The sequence below is a fragment of the Vanessa tameamea genome, chromosome 29 (assembly GCF_037043105.1).
Source record: "Vanessa tameamea isolate UH-Manoa-2023 chromosome 29, ilVanTame1 primary haplotype, whole genome shotgun sequence".
NCBI lineage: Eukaryota > Metazoa > Arthropoda > Insecta > Lepidoptera > Nymphalidae > Vanessa > Vanessa tameamea.
Genome location: NC_087337.1, coordinates 2774238 through 2796935, shown reverse-complemented (window position 1 = coordinate 2796935; position 22698 = coordinate 2774238). Strand labels below are relative to the sequence as shown.

The 22698-nt window shown below is 35.2% G+C and overlaps 1 protein-coding gene across 1 annotated transcript; it reads right to left on the bottom strand.

Annotated features, from left to right (window-relative positions):
- Positions 1-9044: 9044 nt before the first annotated feature.
- Positions 9045-20493, bottom strand: LOC113395250 (phosphate carrier protein, mitochondrial-like). Its single transcript, XM_026632816.2, has 9 exons — positions 20363-20493; positions 18347-18449; positions 17211-17307; positions 13054-13223; positions 12380-12541; positions 11780-11959; positions 11050-11187; positions 10191-10322; positions 9045-9647 (listed from the first exon to the last, which is right to left on the bottom strand). Exons 2-9 carry the CDS (start codon positions 18443-18445, stop codon positions 9558-9560), a joined length of 1068 nt encoding a protein of 355 aa, XP_026488601.1. The 5' UTR covers positions 18446-18449; positions 20363-20493; the 3' UTR covers positions 9045-9557.
- Positions 20494-22698: the final 2205 nt, after the last annotated feature.

Genomic DNA, 22698 nt, shown 5'->3' with positions numbered 1-22698 from the left:
GAGAAAGACGCGCGGCGCCTGCGCCGCCTTCTTTGTTTATAAAAAAATGGCGGAATATGATATAGATTTTTTAATTTCTTTAATTGAGGAGCGTCCCGTCCTTTGGGACACAAGTGATGAACATTATAAAAATAAATTTATTAAGCAAGATGCGTGGAAGAGCGTCTGTGAAAGTTTGTTTCCAAATTTCCAAGACAAAGAAAACAGCGAAAAAACAAAACTTGGTAAGTACTTTTATCTCTACAACAATACAATCAATGCATATAAGTATAAATTAAATAGAGTGCGCGCGTGTAAGAGGGCTTCCAGAATCTGGCGCGCTATTCGTACTTCTATGAATAAATGTAATTCAGTGGAATAAAGTGTACGACAAGGTAAATAATGAGCATCGACTAATGTCGTGTTTCTGACCTATTTTGATTTTCTTATAAATGACTGACAATTACTTTGTTTGCTTATAAAGTTGAATTATGTTTTTTTTAATAACGTTTTAAAATTGTTATTACTTATTTCTGATGTTTTCCTATGCCCATTATTTATCTTGAAGTACCTACTGTATATCTACAGTATATTTTGTAAACGAGATTTCGACTTTAATAAAAAAAAAAAATTAATAAAATTTTATTTTCTTGGTTGAAAAACATGATTTAGTTAAATATCAAGTATTTATAAGCTTCTATACAAATAACGACTATTTGAGAATATTTTAAACCTCCATAGAAAATTGAATATAAATATATTTTTATTACTTAATTCAAATCGATTTGAAGAAAAATCGATTAAACAACACACTCAGACACGCGTATTGGACATCTCTCTTTAGTAACTTCGTAAAGCTTCGTGCTTATTCGGCAATGTTCGGGTCCCGGTAATATATCTCACTCACACGTTAGCATTGGTGTCATTTTCGTGTTGCTATCTCTGTCTTGAGCACAGACGGTGACAAAAGTTTTCGTTGGTTGTTATTATTAAATTGTTAAGTTTTTTTTGTAGTGTTAGTTTTATTCTTTAATTCAGAAGTTATTTTTGTAGCTTTCCATCTCAAAGTGTTTAAATATTTATTTTATTGGTACTTGGTCCCTGTATTAGTAGATTTTCATTCGTATTTTGGTTTAAAAAAATAAATGTCAATAACAGTTTTTTACGAGTGTACATGCGCTAAAGTTCGCAGAGCCTATGTTCAGGCTCGCCAAGTTATTTCGGACGTACTGTATTTAGGACTAAGCAAGTACTTCTACAATTTCAAATTTTTTTTAATTGCCACTTCAAGGCTCCAAAGTCACTAGAAAAATAATTCGAAAACTTGTCTCTTATTACATTTACACTCATTGTTCTTGCATTCAACGTCTGTAGGCTTTGTAGTTCAGAATCATCTATGATCATTTCTACGGGAGATTGTAATCCATCGCGGTTCAGTACAAAGTTGTGTAATATACAACAAGCTTTGATAATATCGACTGCAAAATCAATTGAGACGTTAAGGGGTCGATGAAATACTCGCCATTTGTTGGCTAGTATGCCGAAAGCACACTCGACATATCGCCTCGCCCGACTCAAACGGTAGTTAAATATTCTTTGTTTAACGGTTAAATGCTTGCCAGAATAAGGGCGCATAACGTTATTTGAAATAGAAAAAGCTTCGTCTCCTATGAAAACAAACGGGACCGGTTCTTGAAAGCCTCGCAACGGCTTCGATATTGGTATGGGCAAGCTACCTTTCATCAGTGAGTCATAAAGTTTCGAGTTGTGGAAAATCGTGGAGTCGCTTTCTTTTCCATATGCTCCTATATCCACGTAGATGAATCTGTATTTAGAGTCAGTAATAGCCAACAAAACAATTGAATTATAACCTTTGTAATTGTAAAACAGTGATCCACTATTTGCGGGATTACGGATACGAATATGTTTGCCGTCAATGGCTCCTAAACAGTTAGGGAAATTGGCTTTCTTGTCAAAATCTGCACTAATTTCTTCAAACAGCTGTTGTGTTATTTCAGGCATGTTTTGACATAAACAGCGATCCCATATTGCGTTACACACCAATCGTATTGTTTTCGCTATTGTACTTGCACCTCTATAATAGTTTAAATGCATATCGTTGAATTCTTCTCCGGTTGCTAAAAATCTGAAATTAAAATAGAAAATTTAACAAAAAATAGTGGAGACAATTAAAAACTTACCCTAATATGACATTAAATACATACATAAAATATTTTTAAACATATGAATGGTTTCTTTATATTTAATTTCATAGGGATACCCCTACTTTAATGTATTTTTATTGATTAATTTTGTATAATTTACAGGTAATGAAGCATTAAAAAAATGGAGAGGGATCAGCGATACCTTTAAAAAGTACGTAAAGAAACTTAAAGACGAAAAGCGATCTGGAACAGGAGCAAAATCTACCAAAGAATACCATCTGTACAAGCAGTTATTATTTCTTAAAAAAAAATTACAAAATGAGACAACAGATAGCATTAATGAAACGGAAATGCAAGCACCACCTGGAAAAGAGAATCAAGCAAGATCTGAAAAATCTCCAAGACGATACCAGCAGAAGTCGCGAAAAAGAAAGGCAAACGAGTTTGAAGATGAAATTATAAAGGAACCGGAAAATAGGCACTTGTCTTTTTTTAAGGGAATTCTACCGTCTCTGGAAAAATTGGATGAGAACAAAACACTTATTTTTCAAAGTCGTGTTCTCCAAACTTTAACAGACTTACTTCAACCGGCATATCAAGGCTACCCACCCTATAGTTCCTCCTATCGGCCTAGCAACTACCAGAGCTACACAGGCTATCAAACTTAACATTTTGCAAACCAAACACCACTGACACGCCCACATTTATCACACGAACAATCATCAAACACAGGGGAAAATCAAATTCATTCACCTAGTGATAATTATTCTACCTATAGCGCTTTGTCGACGGAAGAAGAGTTTGATTTTACATAACATTAATTACTATTAACTGCTGATAATCACAAATTTGATTTTACTGTTTGTTTTACTTTACCTGATAGTCAGTCCCAGCATTTCCAAAGGCATAACAGGAATTCTTCCTTTGTACGATCGTTTTTGAAGGCATGGTGATAATAAACTCAAAAGCTCTTCAAATGAAGATATGCTCATTCTAAAATAATCAAAAAAATTATCTTCTTCAGTTCTCAACGCATAGTAATTTTGAGTAAAATAGTTCCCATCAGAGTTCATAATCGTAATAAATGGGTGAACCCAGAATGTTCTTTTTCTTTTATATCTATTTAACAATAACAGCAGTGCAATAATCTTTTTGCGATCCATCTTATGCTTCCTAAAAACACGTCCAGTACGGCTGACTACACTTGAAGGAATGGTCGCCCTACCAACGGTTTGCCGCACTAAATCGTATCGCATCGCATCGCAGTTTTGTGTGGGAACCCTAAGAGTCCGGCACTGCCTGGGCCCTCCATTCCCAGGCGTCCATGAGGGATTTTCCCCGTTTGTCTTAACGTAAATTTCGCAAAAAATTAGAGGGAGCAAAGATTTAAAAAAAAAAACCTATGATCACCGTAATAGCTGATGCATGCTGGTGTAAAAAACCATATAGAAAAAACAACACGGCTCGATTAGGTGCTGCTGTAAACATCGGTTACAAAACCAAACAAGTACTGTACATGGCAGTGAAAAATAAGTACTGCATGATCCGTGCTAGACCACTAAATCAGGATTGCCCAGATCACGTTTGTTTTAAAAACAAAAATGGTTCCTCAAGCGGAATAGAAGCTCGTGCAAAAACATAACGTTTCAAGAACTTTTTAGTTCTTATCTTATGTATGACATTATATATTCTAAATTAATTGCTGATGGAGATGCAAGTACTTACAAAAATATAATAGGCGCTAATCCGTCCCCAAGGTAAAGTAAAATAGTCCGTAAAGTTGTTAAAAAATTTAATTCAGAAGCCATTTGCTTTGCAACTACTGCACTGAACTGGATGAAACTTACCGAGACTACCATACAACCCTTACCATTCCGAAAAATTCTCTCTCAAATTATTATATGCGTTTAAGGCGGTCAGTAACTGGTGCTGTTCAGTATTACAATTCCGAAACGGAAAAAACAATTGATCAAAGAATTGTAGATCACAAAACCGACTTATTGAATAGACCAAATTATGTGTTTGGTAATCAAGCAACTTTTAAGCCGTACTTTTGTTAGCATCTGGATTTCACAAATGAAAATGGGACGAGTAATCATAGAAACTTAGTGCCGAAAATGAAAGCTTGCACCTTTTACAATGCTATCACGAAGATTGTGTCAATATTAGTAAATAATGCAAAGAGTTTGATCTACAAAATCAACAGTAACATTCCGATTCAGTCCGACGTGGTATTTAACAAAAAGCAGTCACATACGTACCTCTGCAATAAAATACTTTTCAAAACCCCAAACGATTTCATAAATCGTCTAGAGTTAAAAAAAGGAACTACAATTAAAATCAAAATCCAGCCGCAAAATAAAATCAAAATGGCTATGGTTATTTTTGTCAAAAGCCAGATTTAAATAAAGTAGACTACGATTTCGCAAAATTTGATCATTTAAAAAAAAAAACTCACAGAAGCTGAACGAAAAGCTCTTGAAAGGAGAACTATTTTGCAATCAGATTCCATGGCATAGACCTAAGAAAGAGGACAACGATGGAACGCTTTGGCTAGTTTTCAAAAAGTTTGCAAAAGAGGTCTCATTAAATGTGCAACTCTAGTGAAAAGTTTGCTTCGTGAAGCAAATTTAGAAAATGTGAAATCAATCCAACATGGCAAAGATCATGAACAGATTGCGGTAGAGCAGTTAGAAGCCTTGAAAAGTATTGAAGGTTCTCTTTGCAACATACAAAAATGCGGTTTATTTGTAGATGCAGAAATAGGCTACTTAGGAGCAACTCTCAATGGAATACTGGATAACGATAAATTATCGAAATTAAGTGTCATGTTCATGGATTACCATAAATGAAATGAAATTAAGATGAAAGAATCCATTTTTGGAAACGCAATCGTGACTGGTATTATTAGGTCCAAGGGCAACTGCATATAACCCAAAAAAACGAATGCAATTTTATGGTTTGAACCTACGTAGACATGAAAATTGAAATAATGAAAAAAGATGACGTCTTCTGGGAAATAAAATATGAAAGAAATTTTAATCCATTGACTGCCGAAATTTTTATTCTCACAAAATTTTTGGCCACCATACATTCATCACTTTACGTATATATTCGTACATGGCACCTGCGAATACTATTAAATACCAGGATGCCAGCTACGGTTAAATACGTATACGTATAACTACGTACACACAGCATCAGATATATAATAAACCACCCCAGGTGCCAACTACGTATAAATATGTATCATTCGTCACATCTCACTCAAGCGTACTTGCGCTCCCCACGACCTCGCTAATTTGTTGCACGACTCGCACGCGCCGAGTACGCAGTAATGCGCAAGCGATTGCTGGTGCACGTCGCGTCATTTCCGCATTTCGTCAATGAAGATGTCTCGTAATTTCCAACGGCAGCGTCGTCAACTTCTTAGTGACGAAGAGATTCTTTATGCAATAGAATCGGATTGGGAGGACGACGGTGATTTTTCTTCGGGTTCCGGCGAAGAATATCGACCAGAAAATGAGACTGAAAGCACTTCGTCTTCTTCAATCTCCAACGGTGAAAATGAAAATGTGGCTGAAGGACCGTCATGTGATCAAAACCCAGTATATCAATGGATGCACAGGTATTCAAGACCACGTCAGTTTTCATTTGTAGGTGAATCAGGGATAAAAATTCATGTTAACTTTACGCCTGCGTCATTAGCAGATTTATTTTTCTCGGAAGAGTTCATCAAAACTTTAGTTGATGCTACAAATGAGTATGCTAACCGCACTACAGGGCCATTAGAAAAACATGCGCGATTCCGATATTGGAAAGATACCAATATTCACGAAATGAGGAGGTTTATTGGGATGTTACTTTATATGGGTATTCTTCAGTTACCTGTTGTTATTTCTTACTACTGGCGCATGGATAAATTATACAACTTGCCATTATTTCGATCCCTTATGAGTAGAAATAGATTTCAGTTATTGCTACGATATCTCCACTTTTCGAAAGGTGACGACAAAAACAATAAAAATCGCCTACATAAAATAAATCCTGTCTTAGAAATATTCAATTCATTGATGTCGAAAACATATTATCCTGAGAGTCGAATCCATGGTATTATGGAGAGGGCGGTTGATCTTCAGGCAGTATATAAAAAACAAAAAAAATAAATATGGAATCAAACTTTACGAATTGTGCGAGTCTTCTGGTTTAGTAATGAAAATACGTGTCTATAGGGGCAAGAGTGAAAAACCACAACCTGGTACATTGCACAGTACAGAGGTTGTTCTTGATCTTCTCGATGGGTATGTACGCAAAGGTCGTGTTGTTTACGCAGACAATTATTACAACTCTGTAGATTTGACACGGAATCTTGGTCAAAAAAAGACGTATGTTTGTGGTACATTACGAAGTAACCGTAAAGGAAATCCGTCGGAAGTGACTTCAGCAAAACTGAAACAAGGTGAGCTGGCCTTTCAATCGTGTGACGACATAACTGTATGTAAGTGGAAGGATAAACGAGACGTTTTGGTTATTACAAATAAACATAAACTAGAAATTGTAAACGTAAGAAACCAGAATGGAAAAATTTCACGTAAGCCTAACATAGTCGTTGAATATAATTTAGGCATGTCTGGAATTGACCGAGGTGACCAAATGGTCTCTTATTATTCCTGTCTAAGAAAGACATTGCGTTGGCACAAAAAGTTGGCTTTGCATGTATTTGATGTTTACGTGCAAAACGCGTACCGACTATTGCGTAAGCAAGATCGCACTTCTAAGATGAGATTACTAAAATTTCGCGAGGATTTTATTACACACTTACTTGGAATGTCGGACTCCGATACACAGATTTCAACTTCACGAGCATCCACGTCATTTCAATCAAACCAACCAGCAAATCAACTGTATCGAGTTTCTACAGATAACTTCCATTACTTGGAAAAAATACCTCCCACCGAAAAAAAGATCCCAGGAAAGCCGTGTAGAGTTTGTACAAAAGAAAAAAAACGCAAAGAAACCTCTTATTTTTGTCCTGTAAAAAACCAGCTTTTTTTGTTCTCAATTGCTTCAAAATATATCACACTGATCCCCGATTTGTTTCATAATCTGATTTTATATATATTTTTTAGTTTTATGAATGCCAAAAATTCACCTGAACAGCTGAATGTATTTATAATTGTGACCAAAACAAAATCTAAAATAATTGCCAAAAAAGGACGAGAGCAAGTAGGAGCCATAACATCCGGAGAGAGAGGTACAACAATAACAGTTGAAATATGTTTCAGCGCTAGTGGCCAGTTCATGCCACCAATTATGGTGTATCCTAGGAAGAGAATGGACCCACAACTTGTGTTCAATTCTGCACCTGGAGCTTGGGCCGTTTGCAATGATTCTGGTTGGATGACAACAGACTTAATCCTTGGATGGCTTAAGAAGTTCATAGAATTCAATGGAGCAACAGTCGAGTGACCTGTTTTGTTACTCTTAGACGGGCATAGTACTCACACGCAGAATATTGAACTTATAAATAAGAATATTGAAGCTCTAACCCACGGGGTTATTATTTTATGTTTTCCCCCACATACCACTCACTATCTTCAAGTCGCTGACGTTGCCTACATGCGACCATTAAGTACGTACTACGACCAACAAATCACAGCCTGGCTTCGTAGCAATTTAGGAATGGTTGTAACAATCCGACAAGTGGCTGAGATTTTTGGCAAGGCTTATACAAGCATCAACAACCAGGTAGTGCCGACTGATTAAACTGACAGCTGAGGCCTGAGATAGCACAATACAGATTATAAAACAAATAACAGAATTCAATTCACAGATAACTAACGACATCACTATAATCAGTAGTTACAGAATAAAAATAATTGAAGTCAATATTTAGTGCTGCCATATCAGTCTACTGAAAATAAATTTATAATCGTCGTAAAAAATACCATATCAGTGGCTTGATATATGTAGAATCACCCTTTTTTTCAATCGAAGCAAAATATAACCGAACTTTGTGAAGGTTATTGCCTAGTTTAAAAAAATAACGTAGAAACTCTGATCTTATCTATCGTAGCTGTCTACTACGTCACCTCACCCACAGCAGCTCCTCAGTCCCCAGTGCTATGCCTGAGACAGCAATTTGAACTTTGAAGTTCAATAATGTGCATTTAACTAGGTTTTCATTCCTTATTTTCTCAAAAATAATATAGGAATTTATCAATACACAACCTCTTCCTTTATGTAGTGTTTACAGAAATAACTTAAAATTCTTCTTTATAGTTAAAGTAGCGTTCAAATTATACTGAATTATAAAATTTTTGAAAATATACATTTTTAACAAATAATTTGTCAAATATGAACAATGTTTATTTAGATTTTTTTCAAAAGCTTAATAAGAGACTAAACTTTATTAGTATTTTTTGTTTGAGTAACTGATAAATATTTCACTCAAAATCCGTCACAAAATTCACGAAAACGGCTAATACGGCGGATAAACGCTCTTAAGGGTAAATACACGTCACCACCATACACATGTAGTGGAATTAGAAGAAATCATCCCTTAAAGAGTCACTTATCTTGGGAACTAAGATGGTATGTCTATTGTGTCTGTTACACTGACACACTCTTCAAGCCGAAACCGAACAACGATGCATATAAGTATTTAGCAGTAGATAAGACATCACGTATTCTACTGCGGATAAGGTTTATGTGGTTGATACTAGTGTTGCATATAGATAGTCTATCGATAGTATTTATCAAAACTATACTATCGATAGTACTATCGATATCCTGTATAGTTTTCGAGTACAACTACCGATAGTCAAACTATCAATAGTTCTGCAACATTGGTTGATACCTACCAGGTTTCAAAACAAACATCTTATAAACAAAACAAAATTTAGTATCTAGTGTTTTAATTCCACCAACGGGTTACACTTTCAACTCATACATATAATAAACAAATAAATAAATCATAAAATGTATTATATAATAATAAATAGCGATGATATAACACTAACATACTGCATCACATTTGAAATCTATAATACATACAATGTTGCACGTAGTTGTAGTCCTCATTTTAATTTTAACTCCTCGGGCTTAGACGGTGTTACATAACGATACAGAATCATCAACAGAATTACTGTTTGTGACGTGATGATGTAAATCACTAATGGAATATATGATACAGTACAAAACAGTTTATTTTCAAACATCAATCAATTCAACAGGTTTCAATCGAATTGAATCAACAAAAGTTGAATGATGGAAAACTTTTATTGATCAATTAAAGTTGAACGGTGTGAACCTGGTTTGATTGAGGTTAAGATTAATTATTAGTTTCAACGTTGACCAGTATGTATTTCGTCTAAGCCCGATGGTGTTACTTTCCTATGCAATTGAACTAATTCACTTAGACTTCGCTTCTTCAGCTTCGAGGCGCCTCTTCATGGATTCGGGCATTTCTGGGGGTGGTGGTCGGGGCATCCTCAGCCATACCTGTCACGGATGTTGTGTTGAAATGTTGCCATATACATTACTGTTAATATTATCGAGTCTATTCTCATACTAATTTCTTAAATCCACATGTTTCTATTTTCGGTAGGAACAATTGATTTGCTAATAATCATTGAATATTATATATATTTAAATAAATAGGCAGACTGGCTATTGGGCGACATGATGGTAAGTGGTCACCACCACCCATAGACAGGGGAAAAGTAAGGGTTTTTTCCCTTACATCGTCAATGTGCCAACAACGTTGGGAATTAAGACGGTATGTCTAACGTGCCCTTAGATACAAGTTACATTTAAGTATACATTTCTCACAGCTAGGCTTTTCTCATTATGAGAAGGATTTATTTCACCGTAGTGCTTTTATTCGGATTTTGGTTAGGAATTAATCTGTCGTATGTACCTCAAGTACTGCGTATGTCACGAATCTCCTTAAGAGAGGTCTTTGCATATAAATGAGGTGCATTTCACGACTATTATTGTATTTTATTTAACTATTGTACAGAGAGACTGTTGCAACGGGTTTACCTTGACGGCATCGTAGATGAACCATTGCAGCGCGGTGAGGGTACCAATCATGACGATCCTAGGTCCGAGACCCTTCCAGACTCCAGCCATACCCAGCTTGCCGATAATGGAACCGATAGTCGCTGTCTTGTCCTGCAATTATACATAACACTTGTATATGGAGCACTATATTTGAAAAATATATATTCTTAAGCCGTAGATGAGTTCGTTTGTTGGTTACGTTATAACGCTTTAATTAATCAAATGATCATTGTGACATTTTGCATACACCTTGTCAGGGGTACAGAAAAGGCCAAATGACAACCCTCCCCCTTCACACGAGGGAGGAAAATTATATGTTGTACAACACCAATTTTTAAAATCTTATTTTTTCTATGTCTATGATGATAATGTATTTTTTGTCCAATGGTTTATAGTCAGGTCAAAATAGACATTCACAATTTCATATATTCCCAAGAACGTTAGAGATACGATTTTAATGAAATTGTATAAAATCCTCATCAATCGCAGGTGTATAAAACTTTATATGCAAAGTCTAAGTTTTTTTTTTGGATTTCTTGCGAAACAGTTTTATGAAGAAAATAGCTCTGACAATAACTCTAGATCATGCAATCAACTACAACAGTAATTGTCCTAACACTTTTTGCAATAAGATTCGATATTTCTGAGAAATATATTCAAAATGTTGAAATATGTCGATTATTGTTGAAGATGTCGGAAAAAATCATGGCGACTGGCATGGTCGCGTCAACATAGAATATATGTATCTGTTTTGCAGTTTCACCCGCTTTAAAGTAGGACTATATAGGACGTGACTCGAGAATTACATGGTCCTGTAAATGATATAGAGGCGGTTTACCTGGTTAAGCTTGGAGACGACGGTGTCGGCGGGGTGGGACACGATGGCGCAGAACACGCCGGCGATGTAACCCGCGGCGAACGTCACCACCAGCTGCTCGCCCTTCGTGCACTGCTCGCGGGGCTTCGGCACTACGTACTGCACACAAACAACACTTCATCTTACATATCATCCTTTAGTATAGTTACATGTATGTTTGTTTGTGTGTGAATTAACGAATCTGATTTTAATTGTCAAATTCTTGTGTATTTTGTGAGTACATTTGTTCATTTGTTTTTCTTAAATGTATTTTTTTTAATTATGCATGTATTTTTGCGTGGTTGTGTGAATTCTCTGCTATATTTTTTAGTCTATATACAATCAAACCAAACAATATAATAAGTATTCCCTATTCCAATCGAGGAGGGAGTAAAGACAAACAAACCTTAAATTTACGTAATCCATGTGATTTACTAATAGCTCTGCTATACTATATTATGCACTGCAAACATTTCTTGATTACTTGTATCCACTTTAATTTTACTTTCAAAATTTCGATAATAAGGGCGACATTCAACAGGACATTTTTTCGGTAAACCATAAGAGATCAAGACTAATTATATCGCGTAAATTCGAAGCCAGTTGTTAATTTATGTTTACTCCTCCTGTGGTTGGAATAGACTGTTAATGCTATAATATCAAGACTCAGAATCTAAGCTATTAATTTGAGGTGAATTGTTTTAATCATTACCTTGTAGAGCAATTCGACGGTTTTCTCGAAGCACGCGAACTTCATCATGGTGTAGGGGATCTGGCGACCCCAGAGAGGCGCTAGCCCCTTGTAGAAAGTACCGTAGCCTTCATTCTGGACCATCTTGGGCCACGCCTCGCGGAGCGTGTTCGCGAATCCAGGCATAGTTTGAATTCGGACCTGTTTAATTAAATAATTTTTAACATTACTAATAATTACTTATTATATTTATTACCCGACATTCCTTAAATATTACTGTATTAGATAACCCTCAAATCTCATAATCTTAAGTCACTGGGATCGCGTACGGGAGACATGGACACACTGCAAACGAATGTTCACAGAGTGACATGAGTGACGTCACGAACATATCTCCCTACGATTCCCTCCAGGCGCTTTTTTCATCATCGGGTATCTTTAGTATGTAAGAAATTAGACTTTTGAAATTGGTCTTGGTATGTAGCAATATTGAACCCCAAGGTTCAAGGACATGGACTACTATTTTATACTTCACCCCCCCCCAATATCTATGGGCAATGATTACCACATACCAACATGTGGCCCATTTATCAGTGTGGGTTACCTATTTTAAATAATTACCTTAGCGGCCTCTAGTGGTGACAAGGCAATATCCGCGAAGAATTCAGCAGATGCTGAAGCGGCCAGGTACACGAAGGTACGGTATGTGTACGCCGTCTCTTCGTCCAGCATACCCGAGTAGCCCACTTTGAACACCTCGTATAGACCGAACTTGCAGAGACCCTGGACAAATTAATTGTATTACAATCTTTATGTTTGTAGGTTTGTTAGTGTATTTATGAAACATAATCATAAATATTGTATCTTCAAAGAACTCGGATGGAACAATTGGATTTTTGTTTTAATCATATGTAATTTAATTAATCAAGAACCCTCATTGTAGCAGATTGATATACTATGCTTCAAATGATCTGTTCAGGACAGGAAGCTGTAGCCCAACAGTGGAATATTAATAGGTTGTGTGTTGAAACAAGAAGGATCCTTGAAATGTGCTGATTAAGAACTTTCATTTGCGCCCAACATGGTATTTTTTTTTTCATTTTATAAGATTTTCTTGTCCCCCAAAAATCTCATATTTAATTGAAAATGACGCCACAAAGCCTCTTACCATGTAATTATTTTTTATTTAACAAATTCATTAGATAATGGGTAGTTTAGAAGTTATCCAGGAACAGGTGAATGTATATACTATATACACAGCTGGTTGGAATCATAAATATCTGATATAAACTGACCTGAAGTGAGTATCCGATGAAAGTGGGCGCCCATCCCTTGGCCAGTCCTCTCATGCCCTCCTCCTTCACTGACACCTTGAAACCAGTGACGACATTCTTGTACTTATCAGGGTCTACTTGGAGACGGCATTTCACCAAGTCGAGTGGCACGACTGCGGTGTGTGTGATACCTGCAACAAACTTTTATTTATAAATCTCTTCTGGTAGAATGTATATCATAACACCCATTCTTATGGTAGTACTACTGCATAGGAGATATTGTAGTGATAAGGTCTTTGGTGGTAATTCACCTCGCCCTACAGACATTCGAGCCGAGATGGCCCAGTGGTTAGACGATTACTTAACAAATCGCATCGATCACATAGACACACATTTTTACGTTGACTCGATATATTACCAAAGAAGACTTGGGAAAATTGTTAAAATAATATGAATTCTCTGATTGATTTATTACGAGTATTATTGTGACGTAATCCAGGACGTTTTTCGCTCTTTATTTTACTGATATACCCTGTACAAGTTAGCTTGATCTTTTTGACCGACGGGCTAGTGATGGGAAACAGAAAATATTTAGTAGTTCAAAAAATAACGTTTTAAAATTCTTGTAACTGTATAAGCTGGTGTGGATGTATTATGTGTGAAATTATTTATTGCAGTAGACATAATTTATTGCGTATTTCAAATTAAAATTCAATTAATTTTTTACCGTGTTTTTTTAAAAAGAGTTATACCAGCGAAAGAGACCCCAACCACTAGCCAAAGATACCCCAACCAAAGACCCCCGTTCGTAACAATAACTTAACAATGATCTTTAATAATGTTTTTTTGTAATCGATATTTGTAACATACATAACAAAACATATATAACACATAACATGAAGCAATGAAAAGTCTTAAAATTTTCGGATAACGCTTGAATCTTTGGGGAATTTTGTGTTATATGTACATTTTTTAAATAATTAAACTAAGAAAATAATATGTTAAATATAAGTTATTTCGATCAGAAAAATTTACATCTGTCAAAAAGATCAAGCTTACTTATACAGGGGTATAACATAATATACTTGATAGAAATAATAATAATATTATTAAATTAGATGCCCATTTGCTCTAACTTAAATTATTTTTATGATTTACAAGTTAGTTCAGAAAACTGATACTAACTCTATGGTTTAGGTAGAGTTAGCAATCATTATTGAAAGTGTACTGTTAATTATAACGTCATATATTTTTTAAATTTCATTAAATTGAAAGCATTGTATGAATTTACTCACGCATATAATGTGACCGAAAAAATTGGCGGAATATTTTCTTGCATATGCCTTATATGCACAAAAAAAAAATCAACTAGCGTTGCAAAATTAATACCAAAATTGTTTTTCTAAATTCGAATTCGAATTTGAAAAAATCAGAAGTGGTTCTTATTTCAAATTTAAATCTTAATTGGATTTATTCTAGAAAAAAATAAATGAAATAAAAATAAATCCTATCAAAGTGTAACGACCTAGACCTTGTTACTAAACCTCGGTCAAGGCGTTGTCACGCTGGCTGCAAAGGTGATCGGGTCGGAATGACAATGTTGGCTATAAATAAGCCAACGTGCTTAACATTGGTGCCAATTCTAGTACACGATCTAAACTAAAACCAATTTAATAATCCTAACTAATATTATTGACTCATCAGATATTCTACCGCCAAAGAGCAATACTTTGTATTGTGGTGTTCAATGTAAGTCTAAACTACAGACACAAGGGATAGAACATCTAACTTTTAATTTAATGGTGGTAGCGCATGGCGATGCATGGGCCTTTTTAATTTCTCTCTCATGTCTATGGGCGGGGTTGACCATTTCCATCTGGTAGCCCATGTAACCGTCCGCCTACCTAGGCTCGTAGTTTTGGCTGCGCGTCGACAGTTAGGACTGACGATTTCATAAGTACAATATGGCATTGGAAATCTTCCAAAACTGTCATACATACGTCATTTAAATAAAAAAATATTTGAAGTTCTTGCATAATAATGACGAGGAGGCAAGGAGGATTTGTTTTAATTTTTTTTTTATATTTAGAAATATACAGTTTTGCATAATACTGTTGGTATTAATGTATAGTTTATATTGTTTAGCATAAATAAATTTATTCATTTTAAAAACGATTCGGAAAATGCCGAAATGTAGTTTAGTCTACTAAAAACAAAGGTACTCTGGTCCTTTTAGTACTAAGACACAAACTAATTTTGGGGAATCCCTGAACATGATCTTCGATTTCGAATCATTATTAAATGTTAAACAATAACGTTATACAATTAATTATATTGCATAATAATTATATTAAAGGCGAGTTTTATAAAGTATGTTTGATAAGATAAGACAATCTGACCTTGTCCGAGATTGAGGACTATAGATGATTGAGCGATGGGCGTATTAAATCCGACAAAGCGGTGTTTTGCCTGAAATTTATATGTTTCTTATGGAAATAGGTAGGCAGACTGTCAGGGTGCACAGACACAGTAACAAATGCTAACCATTCTTTTCCAATTTCGGAAACTTGATGTTATGTTTCTTTTTGCCTGTTACACTGGCTCAATCATCCTTCAACCGGGACACCATTTTTTTTAATATTGTGTTTGGTAGAAAATGTGATAAAGGTGGTTGTTGAAGTCATTAAAGTAACAAATGTCCTACTATTTACTACTGAGGCCCTCTACTTTTTTATTTTTGGAGTCTACTCCACATTGATCAAAGATTTACAAACGACACATGTATGTTTCCTTAGGATTTAAATTAAATATGATAATTCACGGGTTTTTTTAGTTATTTACCTTCTAACCACTGGACAAAGGCGGCTCCACATTTATAATATTTTTAGCAAAAGAAGGATCGGCTGCAGCCTACATATGATCTACACCTCTTCAAGGGAGGTGTAACCCTTGGGTTGTCAACATTATTGTCTGATATTAATATTATTTATTAAAATATTAAATATAGTGTTTTATTAAAAATTCAAGAAATATATGATATGTCATTTTTTTTTTCAGTAATGATACTTTCTTGCATCTTTTACCGTGACACAACAAGTACGATAAGATGCTTTATTTTATACTAGTTATCGTTCGTGGATTCGCTCGCGTTTTAAGGGATGGTGGTCAAGTGTCAGACCTAAAAAATAGCCTATATCCTTCCTTGGGTTCAAGCTTGTTCCTTGCGAATTGCATCAAATTCAGTTCAATTGTTTGAAACAGACAGACATAACTTTCGCATTTATAATATTGGAATAGATTACGGTTACGGCAACAATAAATTACTGAGATAAACAAATTTGATTGAACGCGTCCAAATATGTTTTTATGTATATGTTTACTTGGTGGTAGGACTTTGTGCAAGCCCGTCTGGGTAGGTACCACCACGCATCAGATATTCTACCGCCAAACAACGGTACGCTAGTGTAACTACAGGCACGTGGGACATAACATTTTAGTTCCCAAGGTTGATGGCGCATTGGCGCTTGTCTATGGGCGGTGGTGACCACGTACCATCGGGTGGCCCATATGCTCGTCCGCGAACTTACGTCATAAAAAGTGAATATGTTTATGTATGTGTGTGTATATAGTTTATGTAATGCATTGTGTTACAATGAATTTATTAAGATTATTTGATAATTTTGTGACTAGGGATTATTTCGTTACAACCATATCTATCTGGCATTATAAAATATGATGAATCTATTTATATGAACGCGCTAATCCACATATGTGTACAAATTCAATGAATGAATAAATATTTTTATTATTAATAATTGAAATATTTCTGACATCATTGATGTAAGGAATGGTTAATATTCCTTTCAGCGCCAATATCCGAGGGCGGTGGTGACCACTTACCACCACAGGCCCAATATGACACCTATTACATAAAACGAGAAGTTCGTGTGCGTCAATGCGCTCGAAACGTATAAACTTTATACATTCATAAATTGAAATCGTTTAATCGACATAACGTACAAATACTTTAATTTGGAAAAGAGTAGCTACTGAGTTTCTCGAAGGTTCTGCTCAATGGAATCAACATTTAAGTTTACAATTAATACAATGTTGTAAAATTAAATCATTCGAAAGTGTCTATAAATAAAGTAGATTTTGATTAATATACTTTTCCTTACCGCAAGACAGGATTCCACCTAAACCGCAAAGTGCGAAGTATTTGGTGGAGCCGAACTCGCAGGAGTCTCCTGTGGCCACGGCCGCGGCGGCCATACCCTGACAACACACAAACATTCGTCAAAATCCTTATTCAACATCACCTGGACGTCCTGGCTTAATACGGGTAAAATTCATTTCCAATAACCCCCCCCCCCTCTTTAACTGTGATTTCTCACGACAAAAATTAATTTCCCCTTCTCCCTTAAAGTTGAAATTTCTAAAAATCCTGTCTTAGCAGATGCACACATAAAGAAATATACCTTCCAAATTTTTAGGTTTATATAAACATATTCTAGAAGAATGTAAGTTTTGAATTTCAAATGTATGCGATCAAGCCCTCAGATCTCATAATCTGTTAGTCACTGGGCACTCGTGCCACAGGCCGCCACGCTGCGCACGATGTGTACGCAGTGGTGGTACCACCACGCCCGACCAGCGGCACACCCCTCCATTATAATTTCTCATCATCGGGCTATACATACATTTATAAAGTATATTTTTGTGTTGGTGCTAGAAGGACTGAAGTATGTTTAAGAAAAAAATGTATTTTTAAATGATGGAAAAGAGTAACTACTGTGTTTCTTGCCGGTTCTTCTCGACAGAATCTGCATTCCGACCTATGGTAGCTTCACTTAATATAGTTTGACGATTCAAAAGAGCTCGTAAAAGCCTACCTGAATAAAGTATATTTTGATTTAAATTTTTTTGAATGCAAACCACATTTTGCAATTCGTCAAATCATTTAAAGAATAATTAATATATTTATGCTGAATTGGTACATGAACATACAAACAGTATTATTTAAAAATACTTATCTATATTAATATTACAAATGCAAAAGTAACTCAGTCTGTCCTGTTACGTTTTTACAACTAAACTACTGAACTGAATTTGATAAAATTTTTGTATGAAGCAAGCTTGAAGAACGCTTGAAAGACTCTAACTGGCTACTTGTTCATACCTAGAAAACCTGGGGCGATAACTAGTTATATAAAGAAGCAACATCAGTTCATTGTTTTTCTCATTAGCGAGAGTAGGAGCTGATAGGTCCTTTTAGCACCAGGCCACAGATATGTTATATATGTTAAAATGTCACCTGTGTCTCAGCAGCTGGTAGCGCTGGCTCACAATGAGTGGTCGACAGCGGCCCGCGGAACGGCGAGTTCCGCGCCGCTTCCAGAAGGGATGAGAACATGTTACTGTAACAAATGAATATACATATAAAATCACAGAACACGAATCATAAAAGGTAGACAAACAACATTGAACTGAACCTGTCATGTGCTTTGTGTTTATAATTCTTCCGATGTTTGGTGTTGAAGGAAAACATTATGAGGAAACCTACATTTGAGTAGTTGTGTAATAACTACTGATACATTTAACACAATATATTTATAACATTAATAGACAAGATATTTTGTTTACTTGTTTTATATTTATGGCTTTGGTAGGTGGACAAGCAAAAGGTCCATATGGTAAGTGGTCACTGCTCATAGACACTGCACCATAAGAAATATTAACCATTCCTTACATCATACCAAGCCACCAATACTGTGAACTGAGATGTTATCCCTTGTGCCGTAGTTTTACTGACTCAACAATAGTAAGTATTACTTTTTGGCAATGGAAAACATGATAAGTAGGTGGTACCTACCCAGACGAACTTGCACAGAGTCTTAAAACCAAGAGATACAAAATTATATGAAAAATTGTGGATTTATTTATTCATTTTTTTAATGTCATCACTTTCTTGATTGGTGTAAGAGTAATGGCCGGTTTGACACTGTGGAAACGACAAACCCATGGTAGGGTTACTAGTGCAGGAGCATGAGATATTAGACTCTCTTCGTGACAAGACTTAGTACATAGCAAAGAAACTTGGAAAATATAAGTAAGTATAGAATTTTACTCTGTGGTAAGGTTTTGTGCAAGCATATCTGGCTAAGTACAAACCAGTCATTATGTATTACAGTTAGTAGTCTGTAGTTTGAAATCTAAGTGAGCCAGTATAACTACAGGCACAAGGAAGATAACAGCTTTCGAAGGTTGTTATGCCGATGACCACATAGGGTGGTGACCACTTATCAGGTAGCCCATTTGCTAGTCTGCCAACCAATGGTTAATTATAAAAAAAAATATAGATTTCCACAGCTTATAAAATGTTGCTATTGGGTAAACTAAGTTGTAGATTTTAAAGTCTATTAACTACATAGTAGTAAATTACAAAGTACATCTACATTTCATTCTTAAATTTGCAACTTTATACATTGTTCAACATTAATTATTATACTCATATTTATCAACATATAGAATCAACCTTACATAATAATCTGCAATGCAGTAACTGAGCATTATCCTTTAGCCTTTAAACTAATGCATTTTAATATTTTAGCCAATCATAGTAACAGACACGTAGATTAACACACGTAATTAGTACATTACTCGTATTAAAAGAAAAAAAACTTAATTCGAAGAAAAAACAATAGAAGTTTTTTTTTTTAAATATTCACTGCATCAAATTTTCAACTTCAATAACCACAGCTAAATAATAAATCAAAATAACATGGAATTCTTAAAAAAAAAATACAGGCTTATTCTTAATTTAAAACTATTAGAAGTTGTACATAACAATACCATGGAAATGCCATTAGTGTGGGTTCATATCAACAAAAATTGTTAGATAATAGTAAATAAAAAACTTACTCCCATTTTATTTAAAACGTTTCGAATACATAATTAACTACTGAGACAGTTCTTTAAGACCTAAATTGTAACTGGTTCGATCCAATCAATACTTCATCCGACAGGGCGAGAACCATGGACAGATAATTTATGATGTCAAAAAAAATCAGCCTTCGAGTTTTTTTACTAGCCAAATCGAATTCAATTTAAGAAGCAATATTATCCTATTATTTAACTCAGAATACTCGCTATCATAAGTTTATAGAGCAAGGTCACGTGCAAACATAATTTCATTAAACGTTACGTAAGGTAAAATTTACGTGATAACCGAAAGTTATTGTATAACTATTTGTGTTTTATTTTAATAAAATTAAAATAGATTTAAACGTTTTATTAATAATGATGTATATTATAATAAATATAAACTTACATGTCTAAAATCCGATGGTAACCGTTCCACACACCGCACCGCGCTTGACGCACAGTGTTAAAGGAAACAAGGCAGGCGATACCAGCGCCTTAACGGAAGTTACCTAACCACGTCGAATTAGACAAGCGCGGCGTTACTACGATAAAAAATATTATCATGTTTAACTCACTGTTATTTCGCCTTAAAATAATAATTGTGAGAAACTCTTATAAGTAAGTACACTTATGCTATTGTGTAAGAACTGACAACGTATCTCACTTGTGTAATATTAAAAATTGATTTATGCTATATTGATGCTTATATCCTTTAAAATTTATAGTAAGTATAGTCAATTTCGTGTAACAATTTCTTATCAAAAATTTTTTTTCATGCTATGTGGTGAGTTTTGAGTTTTTCTGACATAACAGCTTTACAATTAAAAAAATAATTTATTTAATGAATGATCAATATTTGTTTTTTTTCTCTTTTATTGTCAAAATTGTATCTCCTTCTCCATATTGTCTGTGCCTTTGGTATCTTATTTATTGCTACTATTAGTGACCTTAATAATAAATCTTTTATTTGTATTTTTTTTTTCGTGTGTCTGCATATTTTTTTACCAGGCAGGTGCACAATTTAAGTTTACTGATGGAATATAATAAAGTTTACCAACTTAACTTTAAACCTTATTTCCCAAAAGCACCATTTTAAAACTTAAGTTTGTTTATTCCTTTTCACTAACGGTTAACATTATATCTTATTGCGATAGTAGTTCTTCTCTAACATTATGGTCTTCAGACCCATTTCAGACATGGCGGTTCTCTCAACGTATAACGCAATAGAGCAAATCTTGGGCATAATTGTATGCGCAAGCACAGGTACACTCTCTATTCCAATTGATCATGTCATTATTCTATGTTCGGATTGAGATCATCCAGATCCTCAGGCCTCAATCTAGCCTTTGAGCAACAGAGACATGTCGAGACGAGACGAGAACTCCATGAAGGCACTCACTCTCGGCCTGCCTCATAATGTTTCCGCGAGAGTGTACAATTTGTATAATACATACTACTGTGCACCATTAATATCGAATATGATAATTAAATAAAGTATTTTTAGTACTTATACTTAGATTATTATTATTATTAATTATATTTATGGCTTCTGTCAATAGGTTGACAATTCTGCCAGTGTCAGGGTCAGGCTAACTTTACTATCTAAGTGTGCGTTACAGCAACGCTTGACACTCGTGAAACGTCATTGTATCATGCTAGTGTGCGTGCACATTCAAGAGTTGGTCACTATATATATAAATACTTACATAACAAAGGAATATTATATTATCATATATATATATATATATATCGTTTATTGCAAATATTAATGACATTTTGCAAGTGTTAATGAGGTTTATGTACCGAAATAAATCATAACTTATAGCTCTTTCAGGTCGGAATATTTATGACTGTTGAACAACTTCACGGAAGGGTTAATTGCCGATTTGGGGTTTTTTGGATACTATAAACCTGCAGGTAACAGCGCAGGTATCCTTGGGTGATTAGGGTACGCGCAGGTAGCCACATACACTACGAATGGGTACGCAGGTACAGGTGCAGATGGGGACAGTGATCTTAATGATAAATCGTTTAAAGCGTGAATATAATTTGTAAAGTAAGTAGGCTTATATGAAAACATTGAACCGAGATGGCCCAGTGGTTAGAACGCGTGCATCTTTACCGATGATCTCGGGTTCAAACCAGGCAGGCACCACTGAATTTTCATGTGCTTAATTTGTGTTTATAATTCATCTCGTGCTCTGCGGTGAAGGAAAACATCGTGAGGAAACCTGCATGTGTCTAATTTCAACGAAATTCTGCCACATGTGTATTCCGCCAACCCGCATTGGAGCAGCGTGGTGGAATATTCTCCAAACCTTCTTCTCAAAGGGAGAGGAAGCCTTTAGTCCAACAGTGGGAAAATTTACAGGCAGCTAAAGCTAAACTTATATGAATTGCATTAAACCCTTTTTTTTGGTTCTTGTAAAAATATACATACGAGTACTTATTTAAGTTTTTGCTTATTATTGCTGGAAAAATGCTCTTATGCATTTCCCCCACTTGTAGCGGGTTGGGGTGATGGGGATGCTGTTGCGCCATAGCTCACTGGAGTACCCACTAAAAACAGCGGTAGTCCATCCCTTCGGGACGCATCACGTGATCGCTTACGCATGCTAACGTGAAGTTAAGTTAACTTACATAGTTTTTGATATTTACTCTTCGTTTAAAAATCATTCAGAAACAATAACAAGTAATAGACATAAATAAACAAAGATACTCTGTTTTCGTAATTATTCTCTA